Below are 22,899 nucleotides of genomic sequence, written 5' to 3'. Positions count from 1 at the left end.
ACTTGTACTTAATGTAAATGGACATCTCAAATATTTATGACAGTCGAACAAAGATATGCATGTTCGTGCAAAGTAACGTTAGGTTAGCGCAGATGGAGGAGGTGGGTCATTGAATTGAAAAGGTAACGTTAAGGAATTGTTTGGTAAATAAAAACGGCGAGTCGTCATTGCTAACATTAGTAATGCATTATCAGAGCCCGTTTCTCTGTCATTATGCTGGGACGCTGAGGAAAACAACATTAGCACGCCTATTAGCACTGTGTAAACGTATTTGAGACAGTAGCCTAACGTTACCTCAGTAAAAATGATTCCTCATTCGTTCTTCGCATATATAGTGGACAAAACATGCTGCAAGTGGACCTGTATGACCATTGCTAATGTTATTTAGCTTTGCTGTAATTTTACTATAGTATTTTTTCATGTGGGAATGTACTGCCACATACGAGCGTTCATATTTACGATTTATATTTGGCTAATCGCCATTAGTACATTTTTGCGATTCATAATTACTTCACAAAACATCGCTCTTGAAGCATAAACATAATTAACAGAAAGAAAAAAATCTTACTGTGTACGACTCGTCACTTGCCATTGAAAGCTCCTTGTAACGTTAGCAGCCTACCTTCCTGCTGGATCCTGCAGCCTATCTGGCAACCTCGAGTCAGGGGAGGGGGAGAGGGGATACACCGGTCTACAGTAATTTGAAAGTGATTGCAGTACCAGTTTTGGCCACAGTCCTACATACAGCTCCTTTAAATATTTGGACTGGAAACAAGAAAAAATACCAAATAAGAAAAGCATTTTTTGCAGTGTAGTCAAATCTTCTGATCATTTAAAATATAATAGGCCTTTGTTGATTACATTCCAAATAAAATAAACTACAAAAAATATATATTTGCTTTGCTCTGTTGCTCTCTGTCACATAGGCCTACCTGAAGCTCATTCATTATGCAGCTCATTAATGCGAGTCCTTTATCTCATCATTATTCATTAGATATCACGCCTCCTCGCATATTGGCTTTGAGAAGAGAAACTCTTACAAATTTTAAATCAGTGTATTGTTCTATGTGATGAGTAGGCTCAAACGCGTATCTATTGTGTGTTTTGAGGCCTTAATTTTAAAACAAATGTTTTTGTTTTTTCAAAATCCGTGCATAAACATTTCTCTCAAAAATACAAGTATGTTCATACATGTTACTCACATATTCTGGTAGCCCAGTTTGTGCTGAATACAGTGTAATTACACTTTTGCCATTAATGTGTTTATAAGCAACTGAAAAAAACACATGTCAGAGCATGTCAACTTCTAAAGGGCCCCAAAAGAGCTCAGACTCCAGAGGGTTAAAGACATTTTTTGTTAAATTGTTCTAAAGAAACTGAAAAATTGTCACACTTAGTTGTAAATTGAGAACTGATTATTCTTAATGATTGTTCTCTGCAATTGTATGGCTTACTATGTTTCATTAGAGCTTGTTAATCTTGAATATAACTTTGTTAATAAAATAAAAGTATTGAAAGAAATCTTCATAATCATTTATAATATGGCAATACTGTCAAACAGATATTCTAACTAAAAACAAAACACATATTAGCTTCAATTTTGGTTAAAATGTAAAGTTCATGTATTCTTATTCTTTATTTAATGACCACACAGCCAGGCTGGTGGAATTTGTTTTCAGTACAGCTCTATGTACAGGTTCCAACATTATATTAAACAGTAAACAAATAGGGTGGTCATGCCTACTCCACAGTACTCCGTGTTCAGAGTTCAGTATGCTTATTGCTCTGGGGATGAAACTGTTTTTAAAGCGAGTTGTTCTGGCGGCGATTGTCCTGTAACGCCTTCTAGAGGGCAGTAACTGGAAGGCGTAGTGTGCTGGGTGGTTGATGTCTGAAATTATCTTGTGGGCTCTGCGTAGTGTCCGTTTGTGGTAGAGTGATTCAAGTGATGGTAGAGGTGAACCAATAACTTTGGATGCTCTGTTGATGATGCGCTGTAATTTTTTCTGGGAAAGTGTGTCTAGACTGCCAAACCAAACTGTGCTGGATGTGGTGAGGATGCTCTCAACGATGGCCGTGTAGAAGCGGAGCAGGAGATGAAACCTTACTCTAAACCTCTTAAGCTGTCGGAGATGGAAAAGTCTTTGCTGGGCTTTTTTGTAGATATGATCTGAATTGATTTTCCATTTGAGGTTATTGCTGATATGGATTCCAAGGAATTTGAATGTGTCAGTGATGGAGATAGGTTCACCGTCAATGAGCACAGGAGTTTTGGGGGATGGCCGATGTCTTAGGTCGATGATGAGTTCTTTTGTTTTTGATGTGTTGGGTAAGAGATTGTGGTCTATGCACCAGGTCACTGTTTGATTGATCTGTGCGCGGTATTCGGTTTCTTGGTTGTTGGTAATGAATCCTACGATAGTTGTATCGTCCGCATATTTGTATAGGCTGACAGAATTGTGGTGTGATGTAAGGTGGTTTGTGTAGAGAGAAAATAGCCAGGGTGAGAGAACACAGCCTTGTGGTGCGCCTGTGCTGAGCTTTGTCTGTATTGTGGAATTAGCAGCAGCATTGCGTGATCGGACCTGCCCAGCGGAGCCCTCGGGAAAGCACGGTAAGCGTCTTTGATGGTAATGTAGCAGTGGTCCAGCGGGTTGGTCCCTCTGCTATGGCAAGTTACCTGCTGATGGTAGTCGGGGAGCTCAGATGACAGATTAGTCTGGTTAAAGTCCCCGAGGACAATGACTGCCGCGTCCGAGTGTACATTTTCCACTGAGGAGACGTAGTTGGCTAACTCGGCTATGGTGCTAATAGCGTTAGCCTCAGGTGGAATATACACACAGATCATGATTACTGACGTGAACTCCCGTGGGAGAAATGATGGTCTGCATTTGACAGTGAGGTATTCTAGGTGAGGTGAGCATACATGGGTGAGTTCTGTAGAATTTGTACACCAGCGTTCATTGATCATAATGCAAATACCACCACCTTTAGACTTGCGCGATAATTTGGGTGATCTATCGGCACGGAATAATGTGAAACCTGGAAGTGTTACCGCTTGGTCCGGTACAGATTGATCCAGCCAGGTCTCTGTCAGGCAGATGGCAGAGCAGTCACTGTAGTCTTTGTTGTTTTGTAACATAAGTTGGAGTTCGTCCATTTTATGCCGTAAGGATCTGACGTTTGACAGCAAAAGGGCTGGGAGTGGTGGCCGATAAGGGCGTCTCCTGAACCTGGCAAAGGTTCCTGAGCGGCGTCTTTTTTTGATCGGCAGCCATGATGTTGAATGGCTTGATATGTTTAATTCACGTAATTTCTCCAGCAAGGACGTAGATAAACCCAGATCACTGTGAGAAGTGTATCTGAGGTTTAAGAGCTCTGATCGAGTATCCTGTATTAAGCACGACACTTCACAAACAAATAACGCAGATATTAAAAAGACAGACAGGAACACTGCATGTACTGTGGCAAGCCTCACGGCCGCCATCTTGATCCATTCAGCAATGATTTTTTGCGATGAGTATTTGCACAGCAGGATAATTAGTTACCAAAAATGTATGTTAAAGCTACACTGTGTAACTTTTTTAGTCTATTCTTAGCTAAAAACACTTAGTTCTTTCAAAAATATGTGCTCATTAATGTATATTTACTACTTTCAAGTAATAAAGTATTCTCGTAAGTTTATAATATGCCATTGAAAATACACAAGGTAATGGGATCTAACGGTGGTCGTCATGTTGCCCCTCCATCTTGAATAAAAATTCAAGCTTCGCCTTTCGCGTTTTAACCGGTTTTAACACTCGATGGCACTGTACAAAATTCCCTGCCTCGCGCACGTGTGCGTCAACTTGTTCAGACTTGTCTGGTGCATGCGCAGAGAGTTTTCATCTCGGCAGCGTCCAGTAACAGAGTTCTACGGAGTTTTCCTGGCTGGTTTATTCCTCAAAAGTCTGTTTTTCCTTGTGTGGTATTTCTGTGCGTTAATAACTCTGTAAGTAATAATAGTTATTGTCATTGTAGATGTGTTTCAGAGTGTGTCATCGCGTAATTCAGTTGATGTCACCTCAGAAGTATTTTTGTGTCAACATACAATAGCGTAATGCTCACCTATTTGAATAATCATTCAGTTATTTTCTTATCAACAATGTTTATTCGTTTATAGAAAATATTTGCTTGTAATGTATGTTGATGGAAATGTGTATCAGGTCTGATCGGCTGATCAGTGCTAACGCTGCGCACACTTTTGTAATCCGACACCGCTTGTTAGCAGCAGCAGCGGCAGCTCCGCTCCTTTTAATGCAGCTGCATTTAGCGCCTATATATGGTACAATAAGCTCTGGTTTACGGTTACATTATACAAATGTAACTTATAAGTATAGTTATACAGTTCTTAACTGTGTATCTTCTGTCATGTCATTATCATATATATTTACCATCCTTATTTGTTCTCTCACAGAAACCACATTTATGTACATATCCACGCAAACCTGTTAATGCCTTGCAATTGGATGACTGAATAAACATTACTATCATCAAAGTTCACTCTGGATTAGCTGCAGTTCATTCTAGCCGAATAATTAGGCAAGTTGAGTTCCTACCATCCCACTGCGCACAGAATATCCCACAGGCAACGTGTCGAATGTGGACGAGGTCGAACTGGAAGCCATGTTAATCTTGGACTAAATCGGCCACCATAGGAGTTGAAACGAAACGGAATTGAGAGGAAGAGAAACTAAAATTCACTGGATGGTCATATACCTTTTCACCACTAGATGGGGGAAAATATCACACAGTGTAGCTTTAAGAATCGTTTTGGGAATCGGATCGTTACTCCCAGAATCGGAATCGCATCGAATTGTTAAGTGCCTTAGGATTCCCACCCCTATTAAATATGCACACATTCACTCTTATTTTCGTCTGCCTAATATGTAAAAATGCAAAAGGTTTTTTGTCATGTCAAATTGACTTATGATTTACATAATGCCCTTTTCGTTTCAAAATGGTAAAATTTCATAAAAAATGTCAAGTAGTTTGCATCACTTGATATTACTGTTGGTTGCTGAACATTATCGTAAAACAGTTGTCAAATATTAAATGTTTAGCTACTTACATTTTACGATGCACTCATTCACAGCTATAACTAAAGTATCGCGTTGGAATTCACACTAACAGTAAGCCCCCACCTTCTTCAATGGCAATTTGGCCATTTCTAATTATTCGGGGGGACTTGTCCCCCTCAATGTCTATGCTGGTTACGGCCCTGCTCTACGTCCAAATTTGGTTAGAAAGAAAACGTGAAAGAAACGGTTTGTGATTTTTGCTTTTAGGTATGATTTCTTACCTTGATGTTTGTACCTAATTGTTTTACACTGTTTACTGATCGTTATTTTGATCAGTAAACAAAAATCTTTCAGTTCAGTTAGAGAAGGCACTACAATTAAAAACTGAACATGTCTGCCAAATGCAGCGTGAGTCGAACGAGACCAGCAGCACAGACCAGCAGAGGGAGTGAGATTTAATTTATCATGAGAGTGAGGAGCTGACTCACGCCTTATTTACACTGCAAGCGTCTGTGGCCACTCAAGTCAATGCTTGTTAACACCAGCTGCGGCAGTAAATACAAAATAAGTAAAATCCTGGCAATTTCAAAATAAATACCCCAAGCACAGGCCCGGATTAAGAACATGTAGGGCCCTGGGGCTATGACAAACCCAAGGGCCCCCATAGTAGCCGATCTTGGTGCCATAACGTTTTCAACCACAGAAATAATTCGTATTTTTTTTTAAACTAATTCTTCAAAGCACAGAGATACAATGAGTATATACTGTCAGAATGTTCCATTTTAATATTAAGTAGGCCTATATCCCAGGCAGCAACATATTAACAGCATGCATGCATAAACTCCAGGGCCCGTATTCATAAAGATTCTAAGAGTCCTCTAAGAAAACTCCTAATTTAGCTTAAAAACTTTTACGTAGGAGTCTTAGCTTAAGAGCTATTCGGGACCGATCTGAGAGCAACTCAGAGCAAGGAAAATACAAAAACTTTTATCTTAGTGAAGAGGCGGGGCTGACCCCGTTGCTACGTATGACAGTCTTTTGAAGACTGTGATTGGTTGGTTGTCCAAAAAGGGGAAAAAAGGAGTGCTTTTAAGTATAGGGTCTATTCTAAGCCTTCACTTTGAATTTACAAGCGCAAATTGTCCTATTTTGACACACACACACACACACACACACACACCCACACACACACACACACCCACACACCACACACCACACACCACACACCACACCACACACACACACACACACACACACACACACACACACCACACACACACCACACACACCACACACACACCACACACACACACACCACACACACACACACACACACACACCACACACCACACACCACACACCACACACCACACACCACACACCACACACCACACACCACACACCACACACACACACACACACACCACACACACACACACCACACACACCACAAACACACACACCACAAACACACACACCACACACACCACACCACACACACCACACACACACACCACACACACACACCACACACACACACAATTATATACATGTACACTGAAAAATTAAATTAAGCATAATTAATTTGTGCTCGTTTAAATTTAAATTTAGTTTTTTTTTATTTTAATTTTAAAAAATGAATTGGTTTTATGGGAATTGCATGTGTTTTTGTTTAAATTGAGATCAAATAAATTGATTGCGACCACTTACGATAAATTTTTTGTAAATTCAACAAATCATTTTTTTCAGTGTATATAAATCCTTTTATTATTTACCATGCTGTTAATTTCCTATAAGGTATTTGATTGGCTTAGAATTATAAACATTGTTCCACTCTTTCCAATGACACTGATTGCTGGCATGTCTATTTAATTGGTGGTTTGAAAGTTGGATTTAATGCAACAAACATGTAGGGCTGTGCAATTAATCGAATTTCGATTTTGCCTCCCAACGATCACCAAAATAGTACAATCGAGAAAAAACGATTATTTTGCCTTGCGTTCTGAATGAAACGCGCACGCGCACATCCGCCCCTCCCGAACCCACAAATCTCTCTCAGATCGTGAGTCTCGTGTGCATATCATCCGCTGGAATTTAAAAACTCGGCGCGAGTAAAGATGGCAGAAGGAGGGCAGTTACAGCAGCGTTTGGTGAGCAAAAAAGGCAAAACCAACTCCGTTGTCTGGGAACAGTTTGGCTTCGAGGAATCAGACGACGAGCAGAAACATGCTAAGATTTGCTACATGGCAGTGGCTGCAACGCAAGGGAACACCACGAATTTGTTTAACCACTTGAAAATTAAACAGAGTGACCTATGACAATCTAATAAAGAAACAAAAACTGACGAGAGCAGGGGAGCCGTGTAAACGTCCTTTTTTCCCTTCATATTTTTCAAATAATTCTCTCTTTGTAAACTTTGTTCAATGCATGCGAGATTGCGAGTGCTGCCATATTTTCGAATATGACCAGTCGTTTTCACCGTCATCACCCGGGTTTAGTGGTTTAGGTTTAGAATGAGAAGCCGCGCGCGCTGTGAGAAAATGTGTCTCTGTGCGCACACGTCTCTCAGCGCGCAAATATTGAGTTCTCTTTCAAGTCTTGCTCTTAAACGGACAAACTCACACAAAACGTATGTCAACATGTCCATCTTGATGAGTATCTTAGCAGACATAGTCTGTATATGCCTTAAGTGAACTTAATACAGTCGATAAAGAAGACGCGAGGTCTTAAAGGGGCAGTAGCCTTTACTGCTGTCTGTTTAATGTCAAATAACAAAAGACAAGGACATCACTCACCGCTCTTGATTGAATAGCTTTTGTAAGTTTAATAGGATTAATCTTTAATTTATGCACTCAAATATGCAATGTTATTTTACATTTGATACATTTCTGTACCTGAAAACTAATGTTAGACGTACATGAAAAGCATAGCCGAACCATATTGTTGATCTTATTTATTTGTGGTTATCATTTTTACGTGAATACTTTTATACTTTGATTCGAATATATGTTATATTATTTATTTTAATAGTTCAAAAAGTACAACAAATGTTACAATTTCAATTGAATTGTTGAAAGGTGTATTTTTAATAAATACAACACATTCCCAAAGTCATGTGAAATAATCGTGTTACATAATCGTGATTTCAATATTGACCAAAATAATCGTGATTATGATTTTTTCCATAATCGAGCAGCCCTACAAACATGATCCCTGCACGATCTAATCTATAGCGTCTTATTAAGTCACTGTTATCCATTGTCTGCAACACATTTCTTCTCCCTCTTCGTCTTTCTGCCATTTTCTCCGCTGCTAAAGAAACTCTTAAGCCTCTTAAAAGTCTTTGTCCGTGCTCCTAACAAATTTGACCTTAAGACCTCTTTTAAGGGTTAAGATGCTTTCTGAATTACTTTTTTCTTTACTAGGATTTTTTTAGTCAATTTTAAGAGTAAACGCCCACATTTCTAAGAATTTTCTTAGAATTGTCACTAGGAGCTACTCTTTGCATTAAGATTCTTTATGAATACGGGCCCTGATATGAGGTCAAAGCAAACAGGTTTCCAGAAAAAGCAACAACTTGAGCATGCAACTGCCTTAAGGAGTTTTAAAACCTGTGAGGTCCCAAATTGGAGGTATCTTGGGGGGCATGGTTCCCCAAGAAAATGTAGATTTCTTTGATATATGTGCATTTTAAGATGTTTGAAGGCTAAAAAAATAATTAGTAAATAGCTTTCAAAACCATGTTAGTGGGCAGTAGATTATCTGTCATACCTGCTCTCTCCTCATTTCATCACTTTCTTTTTCTGTCTCCTTCTCTTGCCCTGTCTCTTCCCCTCCTAAAGCTGAGCTCTGGCTGATAGTCTTTTCATTGTTTAAAGGTCCCATGGCATGAAATTTTCATTTTGAGGTTTTCCAACATTAATATGAGATCCCCTAGCCTGAATATTGTCCCCAAGTGGATAGAAATGTTGATCGGTGTAAACCAAGTTCTGGCTGTCTCTCTCTGCCTTTGAGAAAATGACAGGCCAGACTAGCCAATTTTGAAGTCTCCTGTTTTGATGTCAAAACAGGAACGGTTACCTCGCTTTCCTCCGCCCAGAGAATCTGGCACGCCCATGCAAGCGCTCGAGAGATCATGGCTTGTGAACCAGTGAATGCTGGCAGTTTCTCAGTGTTTTTTCAGTTCCTTCTGATCTGTGATCAGTGATTTCTTATGTGTAGCTAATTATTTATTCGTGCACACGCTGCGGCTTCTCTCTCTCCCGACAGAATGGTGTTTTCTATCTTGTGAGTCAGTGTTTTTGTACGTCCTCGTCGCGTCTATCTGTTCTAAAATGTGCATAGTCGTTTCTGCTCAACATCAGCAGAGTAAAATCTTTAGAGATAAACCTCACGCACGCCGAAGCTTGGGCTGCACTGGCCGGTCGGCCTTCAACATCACCGACCCCCAGTACTGCATCTGGCCCACAGCGGATGCGCCATACGCGGCACGAGATTAAGCAGAAGCGGGGGGTAAGCGTGAGCATATCCGGGCTAGCCAGCTAACCCCACAATAAACTGGATTACATTCGAATACTGCTGTTGTGTCTTTGTTTGCGCTGTGTACTCAATGCACGTCACTGACGCTTTTCATATGATAGGAACATATCTAAAAATAATGCTATAATCAACACTTACTCGTAACTCGTTCATCTCGACAACTGTAATGGTACATTTGCATGTGTTACAAAGTTGGTAGAATAAGGAGGAAGACGGGTCTGCGTGACTGGGACTCGTGTTTATTCAGAACTCTGATACAAATAGGGATGAAACGATTACCGGTTTCACGATAAACCACGATAAAATTTAGTGACGGTTAGTAATATTGTATAAAATTATATTATCATTTAAAACCGCGTGTGATTATCACGGTTGTGAAAACTCGCGGTAAATCTTGTCCAGTCAGCGTCAGTCTGGCGCATCGCTGTTTTCTGAATGAGGAGAAATGGCAGAAAGCAGTGACAGCACTCGGGGGATTGTTCTGCCTTCTAAAAGGACCAAATCTGAGGCGTGGTCATATTTTGGCTTTTACAAAAGTCCTGAGGGAAACTTAATCTAAGATGGTCACCCTGTCTGCAAACATGCCAGAAGAAAGTCGCTGTAATAGGGAAAACACTTCAAAACTACGAACGCAAGGCAAGTGGACTTTGACCTCAATGCCAAACCTACGTCTGGGAAATAATAACGTGAAGCGAACAAACAAATTCAGTCAAGACTAGGGTGACATTTAAGGGATAATAATCAGGGTTTGACATTAACAACCGCCATTTGAGTGTGTAACGTTATTTCGGCTGCACACTAGTCACTCTGTCTGTTGAACTTATAATAGTCTTCTCAAAAACCATCTGTTATAATCGCGTTGCGCATTATAAGCACTTACACGTGCTTCTATTGAGTTTATGAATGCAATATCTCATAATCAGAGGCGTTCAGATTAGCGGAGTTTTGTTCGGAGCGCGCGCCGCTCTCACACGCTGAAATCTGCACTCAAAGCAGAGATAAACGTGTGATGTACGCAGGAGATTCATTCATCATACAGTGGATGACTGTTTTTGTTCTATTTCAGCAGCGAAAATGGTTTAAAAAAAACACAGCAGAACCACAGCGCATCTGATATGACTGGCATAACGCAGGCGAATTTAGGGACCGTCTGTAAAGTTACATACAACATTGGTAACGTTATACACGTTTCAAACTTCAATAGCATTTGAAGAGAATGACAGTCATAAAAAGACTGTAAAGTGTTCATCTAGGTGTCAGGTATGATGCACACATTTTGATATTTAATAAAATAAACTGTCAAATCATATGGAAATATGGATATGCATTATTTCACTAGGATACTGTTTGGGCTCTAACACAAAATATGCTAGATTTAAATGTGTCTGATAGAACACTGAGTATTGCTTGGGAATATATTTACAGTGATAATATTAGAGATTATATTTACGACAAATTATTATTATTTATGTGTTATGCGTTGCTATTGATGACGGCCATTAAGGAAGGAAATCCCACAGAATCTAGCTTAAAAAAGTGCTTAGAGCTGCTTTAGTTATTTGTTGTTTGTTGAATTTCAAATATAAAGCTTGTTGAAATGTTTTAAGTGTGTGCATCTGTTCTTTTTGAACACTTTCATTTCGTTTGAACAAAACCGTAATAATATTGTTAACCGTGATAATTTGGGTCACTATAATCGTGATGTTAAATTTCCCTACCGTTTCATCCCTAGATACAAACACAATAAACTTGCGCTGACAGCGCTCTCATAACTCAGTAGTTACTATAAATAACTTTGTTAGCAATTGCTCCGTCTCTGGTACATTAGTGATGTCTGGTTCGCTAAAAAAGTATTCGTCCCACAGTGTTTTTTTGTTATACTTTCCCACAGTAAAGGATGTGAATAGTTATAATAGATTTAATTATAAGCAAACGAAAGGAAGAAACGTTTATAATCCCCTGCGAAAATGGGTGCGACGTGAGTGAAGATTTTGGGAAAGAAACGAGATGTCCATGTCCATTGGGATAAAATGGACTAGGGCTATTGTTAAAATTCACGGAAAATCGATTGACCAGATCACAAAACAGAATGAAAAAATGCTCTCTGACCATAATTTCCTTTGTAGGCTAAACAAAGCTTTGTGCTTCACTCCTGTGGTAATATTCACGTGAAACAGCATTCACATACAAAACACTGGGTTAGTAAAATAACACAATTAATTTTTAAAAGTAGAAAATAGTATTTATGTAAAGAGATATATTAAAATATAAAGAGCTCAACTCTTAAGTGGAAGGAAGCCATTTTTCCCCCTCACGTGCGGACGAGTCATTATTTGGGTTAGTAAAAATAACGAAATTATAGTTTTAAGTAGAAAATAGTATTTATGTAAAGAGATATAGTATATTATCTACCGATTTACCTAATTCCCGTGACAGGAACACCATGTTCACTTTACTTGGTTTTAGTGACGATCTGACAGGGGTAGCTATGTTACCCGCAGTGCTAAAAACTCTCTCTGATGCTGTGCTTGTAGCACAAATACACATGTATTTACGTGCCAATTTTGCTAAGAGCGGATAGCGTGTTTCATTGTCTCTCCACCATGCTAGTGGATTAGCCGTAGAGTCATTTGGTTGTTCTTGGAGATAGCGGGTTAACGCGCGCTCTGATTGGTAAAGTGGCAGAGATTTCAGACCTCCGTTTATTAAGGAGATCTCCAAGATTTCTCTTCTTGGTAGGGGGTGGTGCACAGACCTCTCCCGAATCATCTCCAGCAGTAGCAGCCTCCGAAGCACCACTAACTCCGCCTCCGTTTCCCTCGTCAGCTGAGGGGACCTAAAAAATTATTTTATGTTTGTAAAAAATATTTGAATAACACTGTTTTGGCGGTTATAGAGTTCTAATGACAGTGTTTAACTATAACCGTCGGTCTCACGGTTATATACTAACCGTCACACCCCTACTGTACACATGATGTTGCGCTTGTATCAAATTCAAATAGATAAAGCTACTATCTGGCAGTCGTCATCACTTCAATAGAGCGGCGAAAGTGCCGAACGAGTTCGTCAGCGCTGTGCGTGAGATGATCCAGCTGCTCTTGTGCTGCGAGTCTGCAACTGCTGGATGTGCGCGGTTTAATCAGGTAGCGCGGTTTCTTTACGTCTTTACCAATAAACAGAATTACTGGACAAAACATACTTTTAACTCCTGTCAGAACACAAAAAAATAGAGAAAAACAACCTAGGACTGTGTAATCACGTGGTCTTGCGAATCCTGTCACCTCGCTCCTGGTGTGAGTTGGCATCGCTTGAAGACGGAATTAACCCCCCCGCGCAGCAGTAACGCGCCACAGACACGTACAATGTAAATAAGGGGTGACTGTTAAAAAGGCGCTTTTACGTTTCGCTTTAAAACCAAATTTTCTGCAGTGTTTGTCATTGTACTGTTTTGTTGTGTTTTTCATTAAGAATAATAATGAACCCACCATTCAAGCAATTGCCGCCCCCAAATTGGCACTTATTCCAAAGCGAAAGTAAAAAGCGCACTAGTGTTTATTTCGTCAGCTATTTTTAAAAAAAATTTAGTTTCAAACTTAGTTCTGTGTCAAATGTGCTTTTCAGTTTTTATCAAATTTAGTCAACATTTCAAGTTTTTGTTTAGTCAAGTTTTAGTCGACTAAATGTCTGAGCGTTTTAGTCTAGTTTTCGTCAATGAAAACTTTTTACATTTTCGTCATCCTGCATTGATTATTTTGCTCAATTATAATCACTATTGTTGTCATTTGAGAAATGTATTTTTACATTTAACAGAATTGTTGCAATTTCACCTATAAGCACAAATCAAGAAAATGTCAACCCATACGCATGGTTTATTTACCTCATCTAGTTTAAAGGTCCCATGGCATGCCATTTTTCTATTATTTTATAATGTTTACTGAGGTGTACTTATATTGTTAGTATGATTTTTACATCAAAAAACGTCATAATTTAGTAATAAAAGGCATTTTTTCTATACTTATGTTTGCCCTGTGGCTGAATGCCCTGTTTCAAGGGGCTTGTCTGCTGTGAGACTTCAGTGAAAACGCCCACTGTTGTGATTGGCTGACATCTTTGCATTTGAAATGAGTGTTAGATTATGTTGCGGAGGAGGCGTGGTTTAGCGAGGCACTGCACGCACTGCATGCATGAGACTGAATGGGCACTCGTGAACCACGGAGAGCTGGAGGAAGTTAAATCTTCTAGTTGTTGAGAGCACTGTGCTGTTAGCACAAGCTTATTTGTATCTGGGAGTTCTGAATAAACAGTCCCAGTCACGTCGACTCTGTCATTGCAGCGTGTGTTCTCTCACAAAATGCTTTCACCACAACTAACAGCAAGCACGACGCGGACATGATAAGAGCTTTGTTGTGCAGCATAACACCGTCATTCATTATAATGGCAGTTTGGGCAAGTGTGCAGCAGATACACTCGCGATATGTGATTGACAGCTCCAGAAATTATAAAGTGTTCTTTGATCACTCTCTGTAGTTAAATCACTTAAAAACGGATTTGTTTCATCCTACTAACAGAAACGATCGTTTTAGTCACTGGCTTGATTCACTGATGCATTACGCTTAGGGCATCAAGACGGCGATCATTAAACAATCTAGAAAGAAAGTCTGAGTGAACTTGAATGATTAGCTACACATCAGAAATCACAGATCATGCATTAATGAACACTGTTACTCACTGTCGCGGTGCTGTCGAATCCATATTGTAAAGTCTGTTTGTAAAGCCTGTGCTGACATAAACTGAATCCATTTTCTCTGAGTGCTCTGGGTGGGCAAAGCAGAGGAAGGGGGAGGTAACCTTTCCTGTTATGACCTCATAACAGGAAAGTTCCAGATCAGCTCGTCTGGGCTGTCATTTTCTTAAAGGCAGAGAAAGACAGCCAGAACTCGGTTTACACCCATCAAAATTTCTAGCCACTTGGGGACCATATACAGGCTAGGGGAACTCGTATTAATGTTAAAAAACCTCATAAAAGGAAATTTTCATGCCATGGGACCTTTTAATGGTTTATTCTATTAAAACAACAGCAAAAAAGACTGTTGTCACAGAGGTTTCATAAGTGCAGTTATTCAGCAAACAAACACACTCGCAAATAGTTGAGAGATCCATGCTTCATCAAGGAGACCGTTTGATGGCAGATTTAGTCGCACAAACAGCACAAGCTGCTCGTGAGTCGTGACAGAACACAACTGAATAACCCTTTAAATTAAGGAGAACCTCAAATGGAGATTGCTGAAATGCAGCTTACTTGTTTATTGGTATTTACACCTACGTCTAGTGTGACCTTTCTGATGTGATTACTCAAGCCGTGACGCTGCGCAGAGCAGCGCAAGATGAGCAATTTAGGTAAAAAGTAGGGATGCACCGGTTGACCGGCCAAAAACCGGAACCGGCCGGTTTTTGCTTCTAGCGCGCGATCGGCGACCGGCCGGTTTTCTTTGTATTTTTCTGCCGATTTATCCGGAAGTGCGCCCGCGTGCACATACGCCTATATTGCAATCATTCGCGAACATGTCACTAGTGTGTTACAAACGGAAACTGGAGAACTGAGGAAGAGCCGCTTTCCTGCGCGAGCCTACCTCTCCGCGCCCTGCACAAGTGCAGATAGTGAGCGTTTGTTCAGCTCAGCTTCATCTGCTCACACAACGCGTCTGCTAATGTCCGATTCGCGAAACAATGACTCATTTGAACCGAATCATTTTAACGACAGGTTAGAACAACTGATCTGTCCAACACTTGAACTAACGAACCAGTTTATTAATACAGTAACAAATGTACTGCTCATGGTTAGTTCATGTTAGTTAATACATTAACTAATGTTAACTAATGACCATTATTCTAAAGTGTTACCTTTTATTTTACCTTAATTACATTGACTTAATTTGATTTAAAAAGCACCTTAGTTTTTTTTCGTTGCACTAAACATTATTTGATTTAACATTTTGGAACAATTATATACTTTGGTTTTATTTAATTTCACTGGTAAAGACTTTTTTTCTGTACACTGAATTTAAAAACAAATGCTGATTTAAGTAACATCTTTGTTTGGATTGCAGAATATGCAGTTGTTGCCTTTAATTTCACCTTTCAGTCTTTTAATTTCCAATTAAATTTCTTGTTAATTTCAAATTGCGGACTTGTTTTCATTAGCCAAAAGCCAATTTAGCCTGTTAAATACCAAATAAACATCTTGTTCATGTATACTTTCATTCTTTTGTGTTAAAAAATAAATTAAAAAAATCGGGTATCGGAATCGGCCATGTAAAATCATGATCAGTGCATCACTAGTAAAAAGTATATACATTACATTTAAAAAAAAAAAGACAGATCGTTTCGTTAGATTAGACCCTTTTCCTCGGCTGGGATCGTGAAGCCCTTTGAAACTGCATTGATTTGGACCTTCAACCAAGTTGCCATTGAAGTCTATTAAGTGGAGAAAAATCCTGGAATGTTTTCCTCAAACTTAATTTCTTTTCAACTGAAGAAAGAAAGACATGAACACCTTGGATGAGATGAGGGTGAGTAAAATATCAGGAAATTTTCATTTTGAAGTTAACTAATCCTTTAAGGACGTTTGTCATCTCGTCGTCTTCTCGTCTTAGTCATGGAAAAAGATCTTCAATGAAAGTTTTTCGTTAACTGCCATTCATAATGCCGTGGAGCTGAGTGAGCATTTTCAGTTCATTCCTATGGAAGCTCCACTTCCAAAGAAGTTAATTGAAAACACTCACTCTGCTCCACGAATACTGTGTGGCTGTATGCATTTTACTATTGAATCGAATGAACGATTTAAACGTGAGGTGCAAAAGAGGGAAAACTGTCACCCCCCCAATGATACTGGTATTACCAGTGTTGGCACTTGTTGATTAACTGGTGGGAAAATTCCCTTACCGTCACATCCCTAAATGGATTGTCTGGGACTGATGTTAATAACATGTGTAGATTTTGAACGTTACTGAAATATCATGTTTGTGCCTGTTTTTAGGTTTCAGCTGATATTCACAGAGTGCTGCCAGCTGCTGACTCTGAAGCTGTGGTGCTGTTTTGTTGTGGGGCTGTCAGGTTCTTGGACTCATTGCTCGCTTCCCCACAGCAGCCTATAGAAGATGTTTTGTCAGAGGAAGAAACGATCAGGTCAGAGATTGCAGACTTTTCACTTTATAGTTTTTGGTATTAGGCCTTTATATTAAACAGTCCTGAGAACATACTGGCTGGGGTGAATCAGCCTTTAGTTTGTTCTGCCAAGGCTTATCAGCTTTTAAAGGTAAAAAATAATATGTTGTGGTTTACCTCAAAGGCAGTGCATCCTATCAAACTCTGATATTGGACCTTATCCAAAATCAATGCAAGGTAAATGGAAATATGATCCAGACTATATTATACAGACAATACAGGACTTTGGTCTCTCTATCACCATCTGTGCTTGAAACGTATGGTTGTATGAAACGTTTGGTTTCAAATGTATACCACATACAGTGAGGAAAATAAGTATTTGAACACTCTGCTATTTTGCAAGTTCTCCCACTTAGAAATCATGGAGGGGTCTGAAATTGTCATCGTAGGTGCATGTCCACTGTGAGAGACCATAATCGGAAAAAATCCAGAAATCACAATGTATGATTTTTTAAACTATTTATTTGTATGATTAAAGCTGCAAATAAGTATTTGAACACCTGAGAAAATCAATGTTAATATTTGGTACAGTAGCCTTTGTTTGCATTTACAGAGGTCATACGTTTCCTGTACTTTTTCACCAGGTTTGCACACACTGCAGGAGGGATTTTGGCCCACTCCTCCACACAGATCTTCTCTAGATCAGTCAGGTTTCTGGCCTGTCGCTGAGAAACACGGAGTTTGAGCTCCCTACAAAGATTCTCTATTGGGTTTAGGTCTGGAGACTGGCTAGGCCACGCCAGAACCTTGATATGCTTCTTACAGAGACACTCCTTGGTTATCCTGGTTGTGTGCTTCGGGTCATTGTCATGTTGGAAGACCCAGCCTCGACCCATCTTCAATGCTCTAACTGAGGGAAGGAGGTTGTTCCCCAAAATCTCGCAATACATGGGTCATCCTCTCCTTAATACAGTGCAGTCGCCCTGTCCCATGTGCAGAAAAACACCCCCAAAACATGATGCTACCACCCCCATGCTTCACAGTAGAGATGGTGTTCTTGGGATGGTACTCATCATTCTTCTTCCTCCAAACACGTTTAGTGGAATTATGACCAAAAAGTTCTATTTTGGTGTCATCTGACCACATGACTTTCTCCCATGACTCCTCTGGATCATCCAAATGGTCATTGGCAAACTTAAGACGGGCCTGGACATGTGCTGGTTTAAGCAGGGGAACCTTCCGTGCCATGCATGATTTCAAACCATGATGTCTTAGTGTATTACCAACAGTAACCTTGGAAACGGTGGTCCCAGCTCTTTTCAGGTCATTGACCAGCTCCTCCCGTGTAGTTCTGGGCTGATTTCTCACCTTTCTTAGGGTCATTGAGACTCCACGAGGTGAGATCTTGCATGGAGCCCCAGTCCGAGGGAGATTGACAGTCATGTTTAGCTTCCATTTTCTAATGATTGCTCCAACAGTGGACCTTTTTTCACCAAGTGCCTGGCAATTTCCCCGTAGCCCTTTCCAGCCTTGTGGAGGTGTACAATTTTGTCTCTAGTGTCTTTGGACAGCTCTTTGGTCTTGGCCATGTTAGTAGTTGGATTCGTACTGATTGTATGGGGTGGACAGGTGTCTTTACGCAGCTAACGACCTCAAACAGGTGCATCTAATTTAGGATAATAAATGGAGTGGAGGTGGACATTTTAAAGGCAGACTAACAGGTCTTTGAGGGTCAGAATTCTAGCTGATAGACAGTTGTTCAAATACTTATTTGCAGCTGTATCATACAAATAAATAGTGAAAAAATCATACATTGTGCTTTCTGGATTTTTTTTATTTTTTAGATTATGTCTCTCACAGTGGACATGCACATACGATGACAATTTCAGACCCCTCCATGATTTCTAAGTGGGAGAACTTGCAAAATAGCAGGGTGTTCAAATACTTATTTTCCTCACTGTATATTTGCAACAAAGTTTTGCAAAAGAAAAAAAGTTGAGCAAACAAAGCTCAACAAAGAAACAAAGAATTGCAAAATATAAATTAAAGCTGTAATGGAAGGGCACTCGCACCTGCACCGCCACCCGGTAGCTTTAGGAAAAAAGAGCATGGTGGGCAACTTGCGTTTAAGTAGTAAAATATAAGCGGACTACGTCAAAGTCATCTGTACTGGCCACGCTTCCCGCCGCCAGCTGGTGGCGCTACAACCGTATCTGAATTGTGTCGTGTAGACATCTTCATGCCAGGACTCTTATCACACACGTGAAGTTTGGGGCAGATTGGACATTGCATGTTTGAGTTACAACAACTTCCTGTTTCATGGCATTAATAGTATGCATTGCTAGCATGTCCTAATATGTTTCTAGCATATTTAGCACTCTCTGTAATATTTTAGTATGCTGCTAGGAGTGCATCAAAGTGTTAAACGTGTCACTTCCTGCTGCCAATAGGTGGCGCTTTAATTGTAACTGAATATGGGTGTGGACATGTCAAGTCAACTTTATTTATATAACGCTTTTAACAATGCAGAGTGTTTCAAAGCAGCTTCACAGTGTTAAACAGGAAAATAATGCAACAGAATTTTATTCAGCCGTATAGCCGTTCTGGAGAAAACTGTGATGTCATTAGAACAGTAATTAGATCAGTATTTTAATTTATATGGTTAATTTAGTTTAATAATTAGATTTATTTGGATATTTAGTTGATAAATTTAGTGTCCCCAACAGAGCAAGCCAAGCCAGAGGCGACAATGGCACGGAAACCAAAACCCCATCAGGTGACCTAATGGAGAAAAATAAACCTTGGGAGAAACCAGGCTCAGTTGGGGTGCCAGTTCTCCTCTGGCCAATTAAAGGGTTAGTTTACCCAAAAATGAAAATTCTGTCATTAATTACTCACCCTCATGTCGTTCGACACCCGTAAGACCGTATTCGGAACACAAATGAAGATATTTTTGTTGAAAGCTGATGGCTGAGAAAGGCTTCAGATAGGCCTCCGTTGGCATTCAGTACATTTAAACTCCCAAGACCCATAAAAGGCACTTAAAACGTTGTTACAAAGTCCATCTCACCACAGTGACTCTACAATAATTTTACGATGCGACGACTAGTTTTTGTGCGCAAAAAAAAAATCAAAATAACACCTTTATCTAACTTGTTCTTGTCTTCCGTGTGTACCTCCACAACGCATGCGCGAGAATATGACGCAGATCCGGCAGATTGGGGATTGACACACTTAATATATTATTAGAAGTCCATAAAAGTGTTAAACATGTCAGTTCCTGTTGCCAGAAGGTGGTGCTATGACTATAACTAAATATGGGCATGTACATGTGTTCAGGACAGAACTCTTATCAAACGTGTGAAGTTTGGGGCAGATTGGACAATGCTTACCTGAGTTACAGCAACTTCCTATTTCATTGCATTAATAGCATGCTTTAGCACTTAGCTAAGTGTTGCTAGCATGTTTTAGCACGTTTCAAGCATGTTGCTAGCATATTTAACACTTGATGAGAGTTTTTAATATGTTGTTAGGAGTCCATAAAAGTGTTAAACATGTTACTTCATGTTGCCAGCAGGTGGCGCAATGACTAACTCAATATGGGCATGGATGTGTTCAGGACAGAACTTTTATCAAACGTGTGTAGTTTGGGGCAGATTGGACATTGCATACATGAGTTACAGCTAGGCCTGTCACGATAATTTCACTGGACGATAAATTGGCCAAGAAATTGCGATAAACGATAGTCGTTCTGAGACCATTTTCATCTAAAATAATGATCAAAGATCAATAAACTTTTATTTCTAAAGACTATTTAACACTGAAAACGGAAAGCATTTTAAATATCCACAATAAATGAACAAAACGTAAATGTAATGCATAAATGTAAATGTAAAACAACCAAAACAAAAAAAAGCAATGGACTCTCAGTCTGTTAACAAAAATGCACTTGAATAAACAGCTGCGAAAACTTTAAAGAATCTTTACATAACCCCATTATAAATAATGTTATTTTTACCTGTGTCTTCCCTGTTAGATATATACAGAAATGTAATAGTTAGCAAACACCTTTCTTAACTGCATAAATAATAAATTAAATATAGATTAATCATCATTAAAGCAACAATTTTCTCTGTTCCCGTTGTTCTGTGATGAACATTAATGACAGGCATCATCAGTGCTCCTGTCACTTTAAGAACAGCCGCTGACGAACATGATGCGGATCTCACGCGCTATCCCGTGCATCTCATTTCCTCACAACTCTTTAAGTTAATTTAAGACGTTATTTAACTAATTTAAGACTCTTAATATGAGTACTCAAAATTCTCTGTTGTTTGTTCAAGAGCAAAAGAGAAATCGATGTGAGCAGGAAACTGACGTGTGTGTGTGTGTGTGTCTCAGAGACACTCCCTCGATTAGCTGAGATGAGCCGCAGCCACCAAGACAAGACAGGACACTGACACACACACACACACACACACACACATCGAAATTTGTCAGGCCGTCAGGCACACGGCCTTCGACAAAAACTCTAGATCTTAACAATTTAGCGTCGCAAAGGCCTTATGATTACACTCACCAAATGTGAAGATAATCCAATAACTCTAGGAGGAGGTATTGGCTCATTACACGCATGTACCGAATAACGTACACGTATGTGAAACGGAGCGGGATGCGCACTCCGTTGAAGTTTTATAGGTGGCGCTATCGAGTCATTTTTCCCCACCCAATTGTGAAACCCATATCAGATGTAAATTTTTGCCAGTTCTGACACGTGCAAAGTTTCGTGAGTTTTCCAGCATGTTTAGGCCCTCAAAAATGCGGTCCTTTTCGGAGAAGAATAATAATAAATATAGCTGCATCCGCAATACCGGGGCCAAGCGCAAATAAGAAGACAAGACATGCCAAAATGGCTGGGAGTGTCATATAAACTGCAGCAATGAGGTGATTTTAGGCAAAAAGGCTGAAAAATGTATTGTAGTCTATGGGAATTTCATGTTTTGTTCTATTATAGCGCCACCAAGAGGCACATTCCTACCATTTTTTTTATGTGTCCTTGGAGTGAGCCCATACATGTGTCAATTTTGGTGAAAATATCTCATTTCGTTTTGGAGTTCTAGACATTTATATGAAAAAACATGTAAAAAAATTACTGACAAATGACTTTGATTGGATTTTACTACCCCTTACTATCAATATTTTGACATTTGGGCATTAGTGATTCTAACCCGTGACTCCGCCCCGTCAGTCACATCAAGTGCAGTTTGCGGGCGCACAGAGATGCAGGAGCAGTTATCTTTGTTTATCGATGCCCAGAATCACTATAGTAGGGTCCTATAATTTCCACGTTCACGGAATCGTGGAATTGGCATAACGCGGAATCTAGTGTTAACGCAGAATTTCGCGGAATTTTACATATTTGGAATGAAATGCTGTTTTGTGTGGGAGAAGAACGAATGTCTGGGGAAAATGCAGACCGGGGGAAGCAAATCTGGGCGACACAACCCCTCGCGTCATTTCAGCTCCCCCTTGCGTCATTTCAGCTCCCCCTTCAAAACAATGAAAGTATGGCAAAGCGGCTCTCCACGGCTCAGTGTTGAGTTTAACTTTTTCGCAGTCGAAAGCAAAGTACCAAGCCGAGCAGCTCCCTCGGGGAGTACTTGCTGTATTTTGCCTTGTTTTTAATGCACTTTAATGCACTGTATGGAAAATAATGTCTTAAATGAACTTGAGAGAAAATTAGATGCGCGTCTGATCCACGTCATGTTCTGAAGGGGTAGATCTTAAAGTGACTGTAGCACTGATAATGTCTGTCATTTAATGTTCATCATAGAACAACGGGAACAGAGAAAAGTGTGGCTTTAAAGGGTTAGTTCACCCAAAAATGAAATTTCTTCCATTAATGACTCACCCCAATGTTCCACACCCGTAAGACCTCCGTTCATCCTCGGAACACAGTTTAAGATATTTTAGATTTAGTCCGAGGGCTTTCAGTCCTGTGAATGCAAGTGTAAGGACACTTTGCTTTCCACGTCCAGAAAGGTAATGAAAACATCATCAAAGTAGTCCATATGTGACAGCATTTGGTTAGTTAGTTTTTGTTATTTTTGGACCAAAATGTATTGTCGACGCTTCA

General features: G+C 39.8%; 1 protein-coding gene across 1 annotated transcript in view; it reads left to right on the top strand.

Annotated features, from left to right (window-relative positions):
* nol11 (nucleolar protein 11) overlaps positions 1–22,899 on the top strand; it is a 99,579-nt gene that overhangs the window by 21,562 nt on the left and 55,118 nt on the right. The window contains exon 4 of the mRNA XM_079840694.1: positions 16,636–16,784. Coding sequence (XP_079696820.1) covers positions 16,636–16,784 — 149 coding nt within the window. The remainder of the gene's footprint in view (positions 1–16,635; positions 16,785–22,899) is intronic.

The sequence above is a fragment of the Gobio gobio genome (assembly GCF_949357685.1).
Source record: "Gobio gobio genome assembly, chromosome: 17".
Classification (NCBI taxonomy): domain Eukaryota; kingdom Metazoa; phylum Chordata; class Actinopteri; order Cypriniformes; family Gobionidae; genus Gobio; species Gobio gobio.
Note: the sequence above shows the minus strand (reverse complement) of the source record. Positions and strands in the feature narration are given on the sequence as shown.